General features: G+C 43.8%; 1 protein-coding gene across 4 annotated transcripts in view; it reads left to right on the forward strand.

Annotated features, from left to right (window-relative positions):
- Window positions 1-98: 98 nt before the first annotated feature.
- Window positions 99-12190, forward strand: part of C3H19orf44 (chromosome 3 C19orf44 homolog) — a 22297-nt gene continuing 10205 nt past the window's right edge. The window contains exons 1-5 of one of the 4 annotated variants that reach the window (XM_053585557.1): window positions 99-217; window positions 1974-2094; window positions 4876-5632; window positions 9245-9560; window positions 11824-11897. In XM_053585557.1, coding sequence (XP_053441532.1) covers window positions 4877-5632; window positions 9245-9560; window positions 11824-11897 — 1146 coding nt within the window. In that variant the 5' untranslated portion in view covers window positions 99-217; window positions 1974-2094; window position 4876. Of the gene's footprint in view, window positions 2095-4875; window positions 5633-9244; window positions 9561-11823; window positions 11898-12190 lie in introns of all 4 variants that reach the window. The other 3 variants (XM_053585558.1, XM_053585559.1, XM_053585560.1) reach the window with 3 other exon arrangements.

Consider the following 12190-nt stretch of genomic DNA (forward strand, 5'->3'; position numbering starts at 1 on the left):
GAACTACCGCTCCCGTGACGCGCCGGTATTGTGACCTGGGGCGCCATTGGTCCCCAGGGCGCGATGTGTGCCGGGAAGTGTAGTATGTTCTGCGCTGGCGCAGTTGCCAAGGGCAACGGTCCCCTTGGGGCCTGAGCGCCTAGTCTAGAGTGCGGTGGAGGCCTCCGCTACGGCCTCAGCTGATGGACGTTGTTGGAGGAGGAGATCTGCAGAGCTGGTGTGGTGGCAACTGGGCGGGGCGCCCGAGCTCGCGGGAGGGGATTCCCGGAAATGGGGGTGAAGGGAGCTTTGGGGTCTGGGCAAGTCGGGCGGCAGGAGGGCGGTCCCGCGCCTCAGTTTCCCCATCTGGGACCACGTTCCAGCGTGATTTCTTCGAGGCCTGAATTTAAAAGCTGAATAGTTTGAGGGGCGCCAGTGTTTTCAGTTTTTGTTTATTTTTAATAACTTGATTGAGGTATCATTTGCGCATCGTACTATTCATCACTTTAAGGGTACTTTTAGTAAATTTACAAAGTTGTGCAACTGTCGCCACGATCTTGATTTAGAAAGTCCCATAACCCAACGGGATACCTCCTGTTTCTTTGCAGTCCAGCCCCATTCCCACCTCCCTACCCCAGGCAATGACGGATCTGCTTTCTGGGTCTAGATTTGCATTTTCTGGACGATTCTGACAAATGGAATCGCGGTAGTGTGTGTGGTGTTTGAGGTCATGCTACTTTCCCTTAATATACATTTGAGATTCTTGCATCCAGGGATATTTCTTTTATTGGTGAATACTATTCCACTTTAGGGACAGACCATAGTTTCTCATTCATTCACTAGTTAATAGACGTTTGGATTGTTTCCACTTTTTGTCTATTATGAATAATAACTTACGAAGATTTGCATTCGTTTTCATTTCTCTTGGACCACATAGGAATAGATTTTCTGGATCATATGGTAAATTCTATGTCTGACTTTTTGAGGAACCAGACTGTTTTCCACATGGCAGCAGCACCATTTTACAATCCCCCAACAGCTTATGATGATGTTTCTTTACAATTTCTTTACATCCTTGACAACAATTGTTATCTGTATTTTTGATTATAGCCATCTCAGGGGATGTGAAAGGATATCTCATTGTGGTTTTAGTTTGCATCTCCATTTTTTTTTTTTTTTTGAGATGGGGCCTTACTCTGTTGCTGGGGCTAGAAAGCAGGAGTGTCATCATAACTCACTGCAAACTCAAACTTATGGGCTCAAGTGATCCTCCTGCCTCAGCCTCCCAAGTAGCTGGGACTACAAGCGTGCACCACCATGCCTGGATAATTTTTCTGTTTTTTGTAGAGATGAGGTCTCATTCTTACTCAGGCTGTTCTTAAACTCCTGACCTCAAGAAATTTTCCTACCTTAGCCTCCCAAAGTTCAAGGATTACAGGCATGAGCCACTGTGCTTGGCCTGCATCTCCTTAATGGCTAGTGATGTTGAACATCTTTTCATGTGCTTATTGGTTATTCATATATATATGTGTGTGTGTGTGTGTGTGTTAAGTAACTTCACATCTTTTGCCCATTGGTTAATTTTTAACTGTGTTTTAAAAAAAAGTATACACACACACACACCCCTACACCTTAGTAGTGGTAAAATATACCTAACATCAAATTTTCCTCCTTAACCATTTTTCCATTGATTTATTTTTAATTGATATGTTGTAGTTATACATAGTTTGGGGATATGTCTAATGCTTTGATACCTGTATACATTGTATAATGCTGAAATCAGTGTGACTGGGATATCTATCACCACATTTATCTTTTCTTTGTTGAGAACATTATAATTCTTATCTTCTAGATATCTTGAAATATACAGTAAATTATTTTTAGCTATAATTTTCCTACCATACTATTGAACACTAGAATTTATTCCTTCTACCTAATTGTATTTTTATACCCCTTAACCAACTTCTCTTCTGTTGGCTTATTTTTAAACCTAGGGAAACTTTCAGAAGAGTTAGAAGAACTTTCAGGAAAACTACCTTGGTGATCAGGTCTTCCCTCTAATCCACAGAGTGGGCTGAGTCACCTCCTGAGCATTGGCTACAAACATTAACAAAGGTAGTTCTTCCAATGTTGTATATGTGTGAAGCACTGTGTTATAGGGAACTGAAGTTCACCACATCTTTACAGTTAAAAGGTACCCTATTATGCAGATAATTCTAATACTGCTGTTACTATCATTAATTTTATTTTTTAAGAGACAAGGTCTCACTCTGTTGACCAGGCTGGAATGCAGTAGCACAATCATATCTCACTGTAGCTCTGAACTCCTGGGCTCAAGAAATCCTCATGCCTCAGCCTCTCGAATAGCTGGGACTATAGGTATATGCCACTATGCCTGGCTAATTTTATTATTATTATTTTTTGAGACAGTTTCACTCTGTCTCACATACCTTGGTAGTTTTAGTAGAGAAGGGGTCTCACTCTTGCTGAGGCTTCTCTTGAATTTCTGAGCTTAAGCAGTTTACCCACCTCAGCCTCCTAGAGGCATGAACTACTGTGCCCAGCTGCCAGCTAATTTAATTTTTTTTTTTTTTTTTGTAGAGACAGAGTCTCACTATGTTGCTCAAGCTGGTCTCAAACTTCTGGCCTCAAGCAATCCTCCTAGCTTGGCCTCCCAAAGTGCTGGGAATACAGGGGTGAACTACCACACCGGTTTGTACAGAATCTTAAGGGTTGGGTAAAATACTCTTTTTCCTTGCATAAATCATTTGAGCTCTGCTTTGAAAGTCATAAAAAATAAAGGGTGGCTAGACAGCAAATAAAAATATAGGACATCCAGTTAAATTCCAATTTCAGATGAATAACTAATAATTTTTTACTATAAAAGTATTTAGAACATAATTTTTAGTGAAAAAGTACTTGATATATTTAAAAAATTGCCTGGGCACAGTGCCTCAAGGCTATAATCACAGTATGGGGAGGCCAAGGTAGGTGGATTGCTTAAGCCCAGTAGTTGGAGGCTACAGTAAACTATGATAGTGCCTCTGCACTTAGTTTGGGTGAGAGAGTGAAACTCAGTCTCTCAAAAAAAAGAAAGTTCTGGCCCTTCTACCCAGAAAAATGTCTATCAGCATGTGCACATGACATGTGGCATTCATTTGGCATAGGGGTGGGGCGGGTAGTGTCTGTCTGTAGCCTACTTCCATCCAGGGCAACATTATATGTTTTCTGTCTCTGTGTCAGCATTTTTTAGCACTTTTTAAAAAAAAATCTAGTCTGAAATCCAAATCAATAAAATATTTTTTAATCAAAATATGTAGGGCAGCTCCTGTGGCTCAGTGAGTAAGGTACCTGCCCCATATACTGAGGGTATACTGAGGGTGGTGGGTTTGAACTTGATCCCTGCCAAACTGCAACAAAAAAATAGCTGGGTGCTGTGGTGGGCGCCTATAGTCCCAGCTACTCAGGAGGCTGAGGCAAGAACATCACTTAAGCTCAAGAATTGGAGGTTACGGGTGGCACCTGTGGCTCAGTGAGTAGGGCGCCAGCCCCATATACCGAGGGTGGCGGGTTCAAACCCAGCCCTGGCTGAACTGCAACCAAAAAATAGCCGGGCGTTGTGGCGGGCGCCTGTAGTCCCAGCTGCTCAGGAGGCCGAGGCAGGAGAATCGCTGAAGCCCAAGAGCTAGAGGTTGCTGTGAGCCCTGTGACATCATGGCACTCTACTGAAGGCGGTAAAGTGAGACTCTGTCTCTACAAAAAAAAAAAAAAAGAATTGGAGGTTACTGTGAACTGTGACACTACAGCACTCTATTGAGGGTGACAAAGTGAGAATATCTATTAAAAAAAATAAAAAAAGATATGTACGTTGTTTTTTAGATACAACGCCCTTGCTTACTTAATGGACTACAGTGAGTGTAATCATAACTTTTACATATACCAGGAAACCAAAAAGCTTGTGATATTGTAATAATTGCTTTATTGTAATATTTGCTATAGTGGTTTAGAGCCAAATGTTATGTATCTCTAAGGCATCCTTGCAGGTTGTGGTTTTTTGTTTTTTGTTTTTGTTTTGTTTTGTGTTTTAGATAGAGTCTCACTCTGTCCCCCAGGTTAGAGTACAGTGACATCATCATAGCTCACTGCAGCCTCGAATCCCTGGGCTCAAGTAATTCTCTTGCCTCAGCTTTCCAAATAGCTGAGACTACAGGCATACGCTACTATGCCCGGCTAATTTTTTTAGTTTTTGTAGAGGCTGTCTCACTCTTGCTCAGGCTGGTCTCAAACTCATACCCTCAAGTGATCGTCCTGCCTCAGCCTCCCAGAGTGCTAGGATTACAGGTGTGAGCCACTGCACCTGACCACAAGTTGTGTTTTGACAGCTCTCTGTAAGAGAGCTGAAGGCCCTTGGTAAAGGAGGACCCCCACTATGAGGTAGGGCTTGAGAGCAGGGCTTAGGGGACGAGTGGTGGCAGGAGAATGGGGCCTTTGGAATCAGACCTGAGCTTTGAATTTGGTTCAAAGCGAGATGACTTTGACCGTGAGGGCTTTCATTTCTTCTACTTCCTGAGAAGCGTGACAGCAACCAACTCACAGGGCTTCTATGAGGATTAAATGAGAATATAATACAAGCACTGAGCAGAGTGCTGAACGTGTGGCCAGGACAAGAGAAGTGCTGGCTGTTGTGTTTAAGTATAACGTGTCTCATATAAGACCTGGCATTGAATTCAGTAAATGGTACCAAGTGTCTAGTTATTTTCATTGTCATCTTTGGGCTTAAATGGAAGGCTGTGGATAGGCTGCAAAGAGCAGTATGATCTTTAGCTAGGTAGGAGCCATTGAATGCACAATACCAACATTAGCTATTCTTATAAGTTGTTTTCATTTTCTCTCTAGAATGGCTTTAGCAAGAAAAGTCAGCCATCCACTGTACGATTTATTTGGTGATTTCAGTGATGATGATTCAAAGATGGAAGAAATCAGAAACTTGAAAATTGATAGAAGTTTTACCAAAATAGCACCTGGTCATGGTAGATTTCTAAAAAGAAACCAAAATACGGATGAAAAACACTTACTCCTGAATGAGAACACTCTCTTGGGGAGTGGGCCCACGCTCGCCTCAGGTAGACCCCCCACCACTGCCTCAAAGGTCAGAGCAAATGCTGCGCTCATGAAGCTGGCCCAGATAGAAACCAAAATCATGAGTCGGAAGGTACAGATTAATTTGTCTGACACTGACTCTGACTCAAAGACCACTGATGCCAGTCTTCCAAAGACAGCAGATGAAATGCCCCCAAAGGGAACAGTTGAACTTTTTTCACAGAATACTGGCAAAACTTCCCAGAAACAAGCCAGTGAACTTCCTGTGGCCAAGAGTAATGCACAGAATTTGAAGATCAGTAGGTTTCTAAAGAAGAAAGAACCACCTGTTGAAAATATATCCCCTGAAGTACCTACTGGGAAACAGAGGACACCTGAAACACCCAAACACAAAGAGCCTTCTAGAAGATTTGATTTTCCAGACAGTGATGAAGGGGACATGAAAGCATTGCTGGGAACATTGATGGAATCTTCTAGAGCTGAAAAAACATCTATAAATCAGGGCTTCACCGGCACTCAAGTAAGCAAGAAAGAACAAATAAAACTATCCTCGGTAAGGTTTTAATTTGTTAATTTTTAACAAAACCATAGCATTTATTGCTAACACCAGGGACTGTCTTGGACACATTAGGAGGTTTCATAATATCTGTAACTTATAACTGAATATGCCACAGGACAACATTGTGGGTAGTTGATTGCACACCAGCAGTGATCATTCCATTAGTGATCCATGTCTGTATATCAGAGGCACCATGGAAAGGTGGTGTTTCTTTCTTTTTAAAAAAAAAAAAATTAAGGTGAAATTTATATAACAAATTAACCTCTTTGAAGTGCACAATTCAGTAGCATTTAGTACACTCAACCAACACTTCTATTTAGTTTCGGAACATTTCCTTCATCCAGAAGGAGAGCCTGTCCCCTTTAGCAGTTGTCAGGGTCCCACCCCAGAGCAGTGTCCGCTGAGACCTGTGGAAACTTGCAGCAATCAACAGAAGAAATATAAAGTTAGGAGCTATGGTAAAGGAAGACAGGAGACATAGAGTAGAATTAAAAGTGGAAGCACAGGGGTCAATTGCCCATCATAGGATTCCAGCAATGGCCTAGAGTGTTTGCTCCACTCTGATTTTATTGAAGTCTATTTGCCCAGAGGGTAAGATGAGGGAGGGAACAAAGATGTCAGCAGTTTCTCGGATTGATCATATCAGCTCCTATTGCTGTTATTAACCTTAAAGGTAGCCTTCAATAATCTGAAATCTGAGCCTTGTATTGGGAGAGCCTCCTACTTGAGATCACACACACAGATTTCTAGGGAGGTGTTAAGTTCTGCTAGTTCTCTGTGGAGTAAAATGCCACCAGCATTAATCTCCTCAGGGATCGGTGGGAGGGAGGCATTTTTCTCCCATCACCACCACGGAGAATTTTCCTCTGCAATAAGGGATATGAGCTCTTCTGCCCATATCTCAGAGGTGGAGCTACTTACTCCCTTGGTCTCTGGCCCAGACAAATGCAAATCTCCATAATGGGTATCTGCTTTGCTTGTTTAATGGGCAGGAAATGCCCTAGAAGACGTATCTTTTCTAGGACTTGCCATAATCTCTTCTATGGCTACTACTCTCCTCAGAGTGCTCACAGACCCAGCAGGGTGTTTGTAAGCTGTATGCCCAACAGGCTAGAATTTAGAAAAGGCAAGAAGCTTGCTAGCAATGACTAGCTTAATGTAAACTAGCTGACTTTTCTTTGTTCTGACTCACTCAGCTTTTTGGTTTTCCTCTTTTTCTGGGGGTGCTTTCCTTTGCCAAGAATGGGGTCTTTGGTCCCCGTTCTCCCAGCAAGCAGACACTCCTCATTCCTCTTCCTCACCCATTGGAAACCACAATCTGCTTCCTATTCCTATGGATTTGCCTGTTCTGGACATTTCTATAAATGGGATCCTACAGGATGTGACTTGTCTTTTATGTCTGATGTCTTTCACTCAGCATCATGTTTTTGAAGTTCATTCATGTTGTTGGAGGTGTTAGTGGTTTTTCTCTTTTCACAGCTGAGTAATATTTCTTTGTGTGATGGACCACATTTTGTTTACCCATTTCTCAGCTGACGGATATTTGAGTTGTTTCCTCCTTTTGGTTGTGACTAGTGCTGCTATGAACATTTGTGGGAATCTTTCATGATACCACTTACCAGTGGTGCTGACTACTATGAACATTTGTGTCTAAGTACATATTTGAGTTCCTATTTTCAGTTCTTTTGGGTGTATTACTAGGAGTGGAATTGCTAGTAATATGCTGATTCTATGTTTAACTTGATGGGAGACCACCAAACTTTTCCACAGTGGCTGCACCATCTCACATTTCCCCCTGCAATACATGAGGGTTCTGGCCAGGCACAGTAGCTCATGTCTATAATCCTAGCACTCTGGGAGGCCGAGGAGGGTGGATTGCTTGAACTTATGAGTTTGAGAACAGCCTGGGCAAAAGCGAGACCCCCTTCCCCTATCTCTACTAAAACTAGAAAAACTGAGGCAAGAGGATTGCTTGAGCTTGAGTTGGAGATTGCGGTGAGCTATAAGACCATGGCACTCTACCCAGGGCAACAGCTTGAGACTCTGTCTCGAAAAAAAAAAAAAAAATGGGGGTTCCGATTTCTCCACATCACCAACACAACTGTTCTTCCCTTCCCTTCCCTTCCCTTCCCTTCTCTTGCCTTGCCTTTTGCCTTTCCTTTTTTTTTCTTCTTTGAGACAGATTCTCAAGCTATCACCCTGGGTAGAGTGCCATGACATCATAGTGCATAGCAACCTCCAACTCTTGGCCTCAAGCAGTCCTATTGCCTCAGTTTTTCTAATGTTTAGTAGAGATGGGTTCTTGCTTTTGCTCAGGCTGGTCACAAACTCCTAAGCTCAAGCTCTCCACCTGCTTTGGCCCCCCAGAGTGCTAGGATTATAAAGACGTGAGCCACTACCCTCAGCCAGTCTTTCCTTTTTAATCCCATTCTAGCTAGTAGGTATGAAGTGGAAGGAGGGCTTTTTTGGGGCTGGACACAGTGGCTCACACCTATAATCCTAGTACTCTGGGAAGCTGAGGCAGGTGGATTGCCTGAGCTTAGGAGTTTGAGACCAGCCTGAGCAAGAGTGAGACCCATCTCTAAAAATAGCCAGGTGTGGTTTGGCACCTGTGGCTCAAGCGGCTAAGGCGCCAGCCACATACACCTGAGCTGGCAGGTTCGAATCCAGCCCGGGCCTGCCAAACAACAATGATGGCTGCAACAAAAAAATAGCCGGGCATTGTGGTGGGTGCCTGTAGTCCCAGCTGCTTGGGAGGCTGAGGCAGGAGAATCGCTTGAGCCCAGGAGTTGGAGGTTACTGTGAGCTGTGATGCCACGGCACTCTACCTAGGGCGACAGCATGAGGCTCTGTCTCAAAAAAAAAAAAAACAAATACCCAGGTCTTGTGTTGGGTGCCTGTAGTCCCAGCTATTCAGGAGGCTGAGGCAAGAGAATTGCTTGAGACCAAGAATTGGAGGTTGCTGTCAGCTATGTCACCACGGCAAAAAAAAAAAAAAAAAAAAGGAAACTCCTATGCCACCCTGCCTCAGCCTCCTGAGAAGCTGAGATACAGGCATGAGCCCTGACACCTGGCTAAATTTTCTTTTGGCAGAGATGGGGTATGGTTCTTGCTCAGTCTGGCTTGAACTCCTGAGCTCAAGTGATCCTCTCACCTTGGCCTCCCGGAGTGCTAGGATTACAGGTGTGAGCCACCACGCCCAATTAGAAGGCTGTTTTGAGGGGAAAAAAATCTGTGTATTCATTTTGCTTCTCATAAAGGTCCTGGTTGTTATAGATTATGTACTTTTATGGCTGGAAGGGCCTTAATTTAGAAAATGTACAATTAGCAATAAAATTAGAAAGCAAAGTGATATTTCTGGTTATTTGTTAAATTTTGTTTCCTGTTTGTAGAAACCTCAGCATTGTCTTATCTAAATATTATACCTTGGCTTCTGTAAATGAGGAGAGAAGCGAGAAGGGGGCTACAGAAAAATAAAAATCTGATAATTGCAGTCTTGGTCTCATGCTCCCACTAGCTGCATTATTTGTTGAATTCATAAGGCCTTAGTTCTCATAAGTTTGGTAATTTCATGTCTTTTTTTTTATATATGTATATATATATCAGATCCTGACTCAACCAAGAGGCCATTCTCTACCTGGTACCGAACTCTCCAGCTCAAAGCCTTCTCGGACATTGTGCCTGCCAACCTCACAGGCCCCAGATGGGACACTTTTCAGCATTTGCCCAAGATCTCACTCTCCGGAGACCAGCGTTTTCAGTGACACAGACTCCCCCATGCTGTCACTTTCTGCCACTGGTGCCTTTTCACAATCAGTGTCTTCAAAGATGGAGCATGTTAAGCTTGTGTCCTACCTTGGAAGGAGCGAGGCTAGGTCTCAGGATGAGTCCATCTCAGAAGGTGCTGATGACAGCCTGAATGGTAATCTACATCCTAGTCCAGACATGAAGGCTGCGGCCACCTTTAGGGTCCCTGGCTTGGTAGTAACCAGAAATTTCCACAGGCAGTGACAATAAAACTCTGAACTTTCTTTTTTTTTTTTTTTGGCTGGGGCTGGGTTTGAACCCTCCACCTCCGGCATATGGGACTGGCGCCCTACTCCTTGAGCCACAGGCGCCGCCCAAAACTCTCAACTTTCTAACCTTCCTGGTTAAGGGGCTGAGATTTTTATTCCATCTTCAAAATCTGTTTCCAGAGTCTTAGTTTAGCTACTTTAACAGAGTCCTAGGGAGAGGGTGCTGGAATATCAGAAATTTATTTCTCACAGTTCTGGAAGCTGGAAGTCCAAGATTTGGGTGCCAGCAGTGTAGGGCACTTGGTGAGGACTTTCTTCTTGATTTACAGACAGCCATGTTTTCTCCATGTCCTCACATGGTGAAGAGAGCGAGCACTATCTCCTCATTCTCTTATAAAGGGGCTCATCCCATCTAAGGGGGTCCTCATCCAAGCCCAGTTAGGAGATTTGGTGGGGACACAACACTTAGTCTATACCATCCAGTAACCTTGACCAATTATGGAGCAATAAAGGAAAATTTTCTAGAGCCACATCCAACCAAAAGGCAGCCTAATTTTCCTTTTTTGTGAAAGAGAGAATTGACTCCTTTTTCAATTCAGAAAAGGAAACAAATCTTCAACCCATCAAAAGTAAACATTTCTATTGTTTTGATGTTATTTTTATCTTAATATTATGTTTATTTACAAGAGAAAAGGGAGAAAGAGAAGGGGTTTGAAAGAGGTTTTTTTTTCCCCCCCTCTCAGATGATTTAGCACCAAATCAAAGTGAAATAGTTGTTTCCTGAGTGCCTACTATGTGGTCATAGGTGCCAGGCGGCATGTTGTCAGCAATAGGACCAACAAGCAGACATGCTCCCTGCCCACCAGGCTCCGGGATGGCCCTAACCTGAGAGTCACTCAAAGACTGATGCGTGTGTCCCTAGTAGGTCTGCCAGGGTGAGAGGGTGAAGTATGACCACCACATGGCATGGCCTAGGCTGTGGCTGTGACAGAGCTCCTTGGAGCCCCTTCAGTGCTTGCCTTCTGCCAGATGCTGTTTGGGGCTCTGCTTCTGGGTTAGTTAGCAGCTTGTTGTGTATGTGAGAATCCAGGCCTGAGAGGCTAGCGAGGGGGTGTTCTCCCACGTCACCTCCTTCCATATGTGATGAGAAAGCAGAACCCAGGACCAGCATCAGGATGTCCTGGCTCTCCCTTTTACTAGCTGTACAATCTTGGGCTCTCAATGCCTCAGTCTCCACCTCTGTGGAATAGGGATAGTAGTAGAAGAAGCCTTCCAGGGCTGTTCTGTGGGGTCTGTGGGACAGTAGATGACGAAGCACCCAAAAAGGACAACCTGTCATCAGAGGCCACACTCAGTTGACCTTTCCAGAGCAATTGGGCAGCTCAGTCTTCACCCTCCCTCCCCTCCTTCCCTTTCCCTGCTCTGTGCCCTCCAGGGAACCCTTTAGCAACTTGGGCACCCTCTAGGTGTCTGCATATTGGATTATGCCCCTGCTTGGGTTGCATGCCTTGGGGCAGGCATTCTTCGTGCACACACGCACAATGCACAAACACACACCTGCACACACAGCTCCTGCACTTTGAAGGCTGAACTGAATCAGGTAAAGAGGGTGCCCATCGGGAATTACTACAAACATAATCACTGCTCCTTGGCCACTCACTTGTTGAGAAACCTGTTGGAGCATCAGGCTCTGAAGAGGACTCTATACTCCTGAGTCTCAGCACACACTTAGGCTCAGATTGGCTAATCAGTCAAAATGGTTGTTAAGTTTCTGCTGTGCCTTTAACTTATTTTAGATAAGAACTTGGACACTTGTTTAGAACAAGAACACTTCTCATGTCCCCTAGCTGGCTGGGTGCCCCTCCTCCTACTCCTCACACCACATGTCTACTTATCACCAACTTCCTTGTAATCATCAGCTTTTCTGTCTAGACCAGCCCTGTTGTCTGTTTTATAAAGAAAGTTTTATGAACTTCCTTTACACATTTTCTGTGGCTGCTTTCACACCATGATGGCCAAGTTGAATAGTTGCAACAGTCTAACCCCGAAAAGCTGGAAATAATTCCCATGCAGCCTTTGGGGTAAACCCTATGTCTAAGTTTATCTTTCTAAATATTTATGGAAGAAATAAAGGATTAAATGTTATCATACTCATTTTTTTAATTACAGAGTTTAGAGAAAATATTTTATCCCTCGATGATCTGTCCCCAGCTGTCAATGAGAACTCAGACTTGGAACAGGAGGTAAGTACAATTAAGTCATTTTTGACTGTAGAATGTTACGTAGAGAGGATTACAACTTCAGTATTTTGTTTAGTCCAGTGGTTCTCAATTCTGCCCCCCAGGGACATTAGCAATGTCTGGGGCCATTGTGGCTGTCCTGACAAGGGACATTGGGGGTTCCAGTGGCATCTCTAGCAGGTGTCCAGTAATGTACAAAGCAACCCCCAATGCAAAGAATATTCTGGCCCCAAATGTCACAAGTGCAGCAAGTGAGAGATCCTGATTTAGGTGATCACAGATTAAAGCTACTTCAT

The sequence above is a fragment of the Nycticebus coucang genome, chromosome 3 (assembly GCF_027406575.1).
Source record: "Nycticebus coucang isolate mNycCou1 chromosome 3, mNycCou1.pri, whole genome shotgun sequence".
Lineage (NCBI taxonomy): Eukaryota > Metazoa > Chordata > Mammalia > Primates > Lorisidae > Nycticebus > Nycticebus coucang.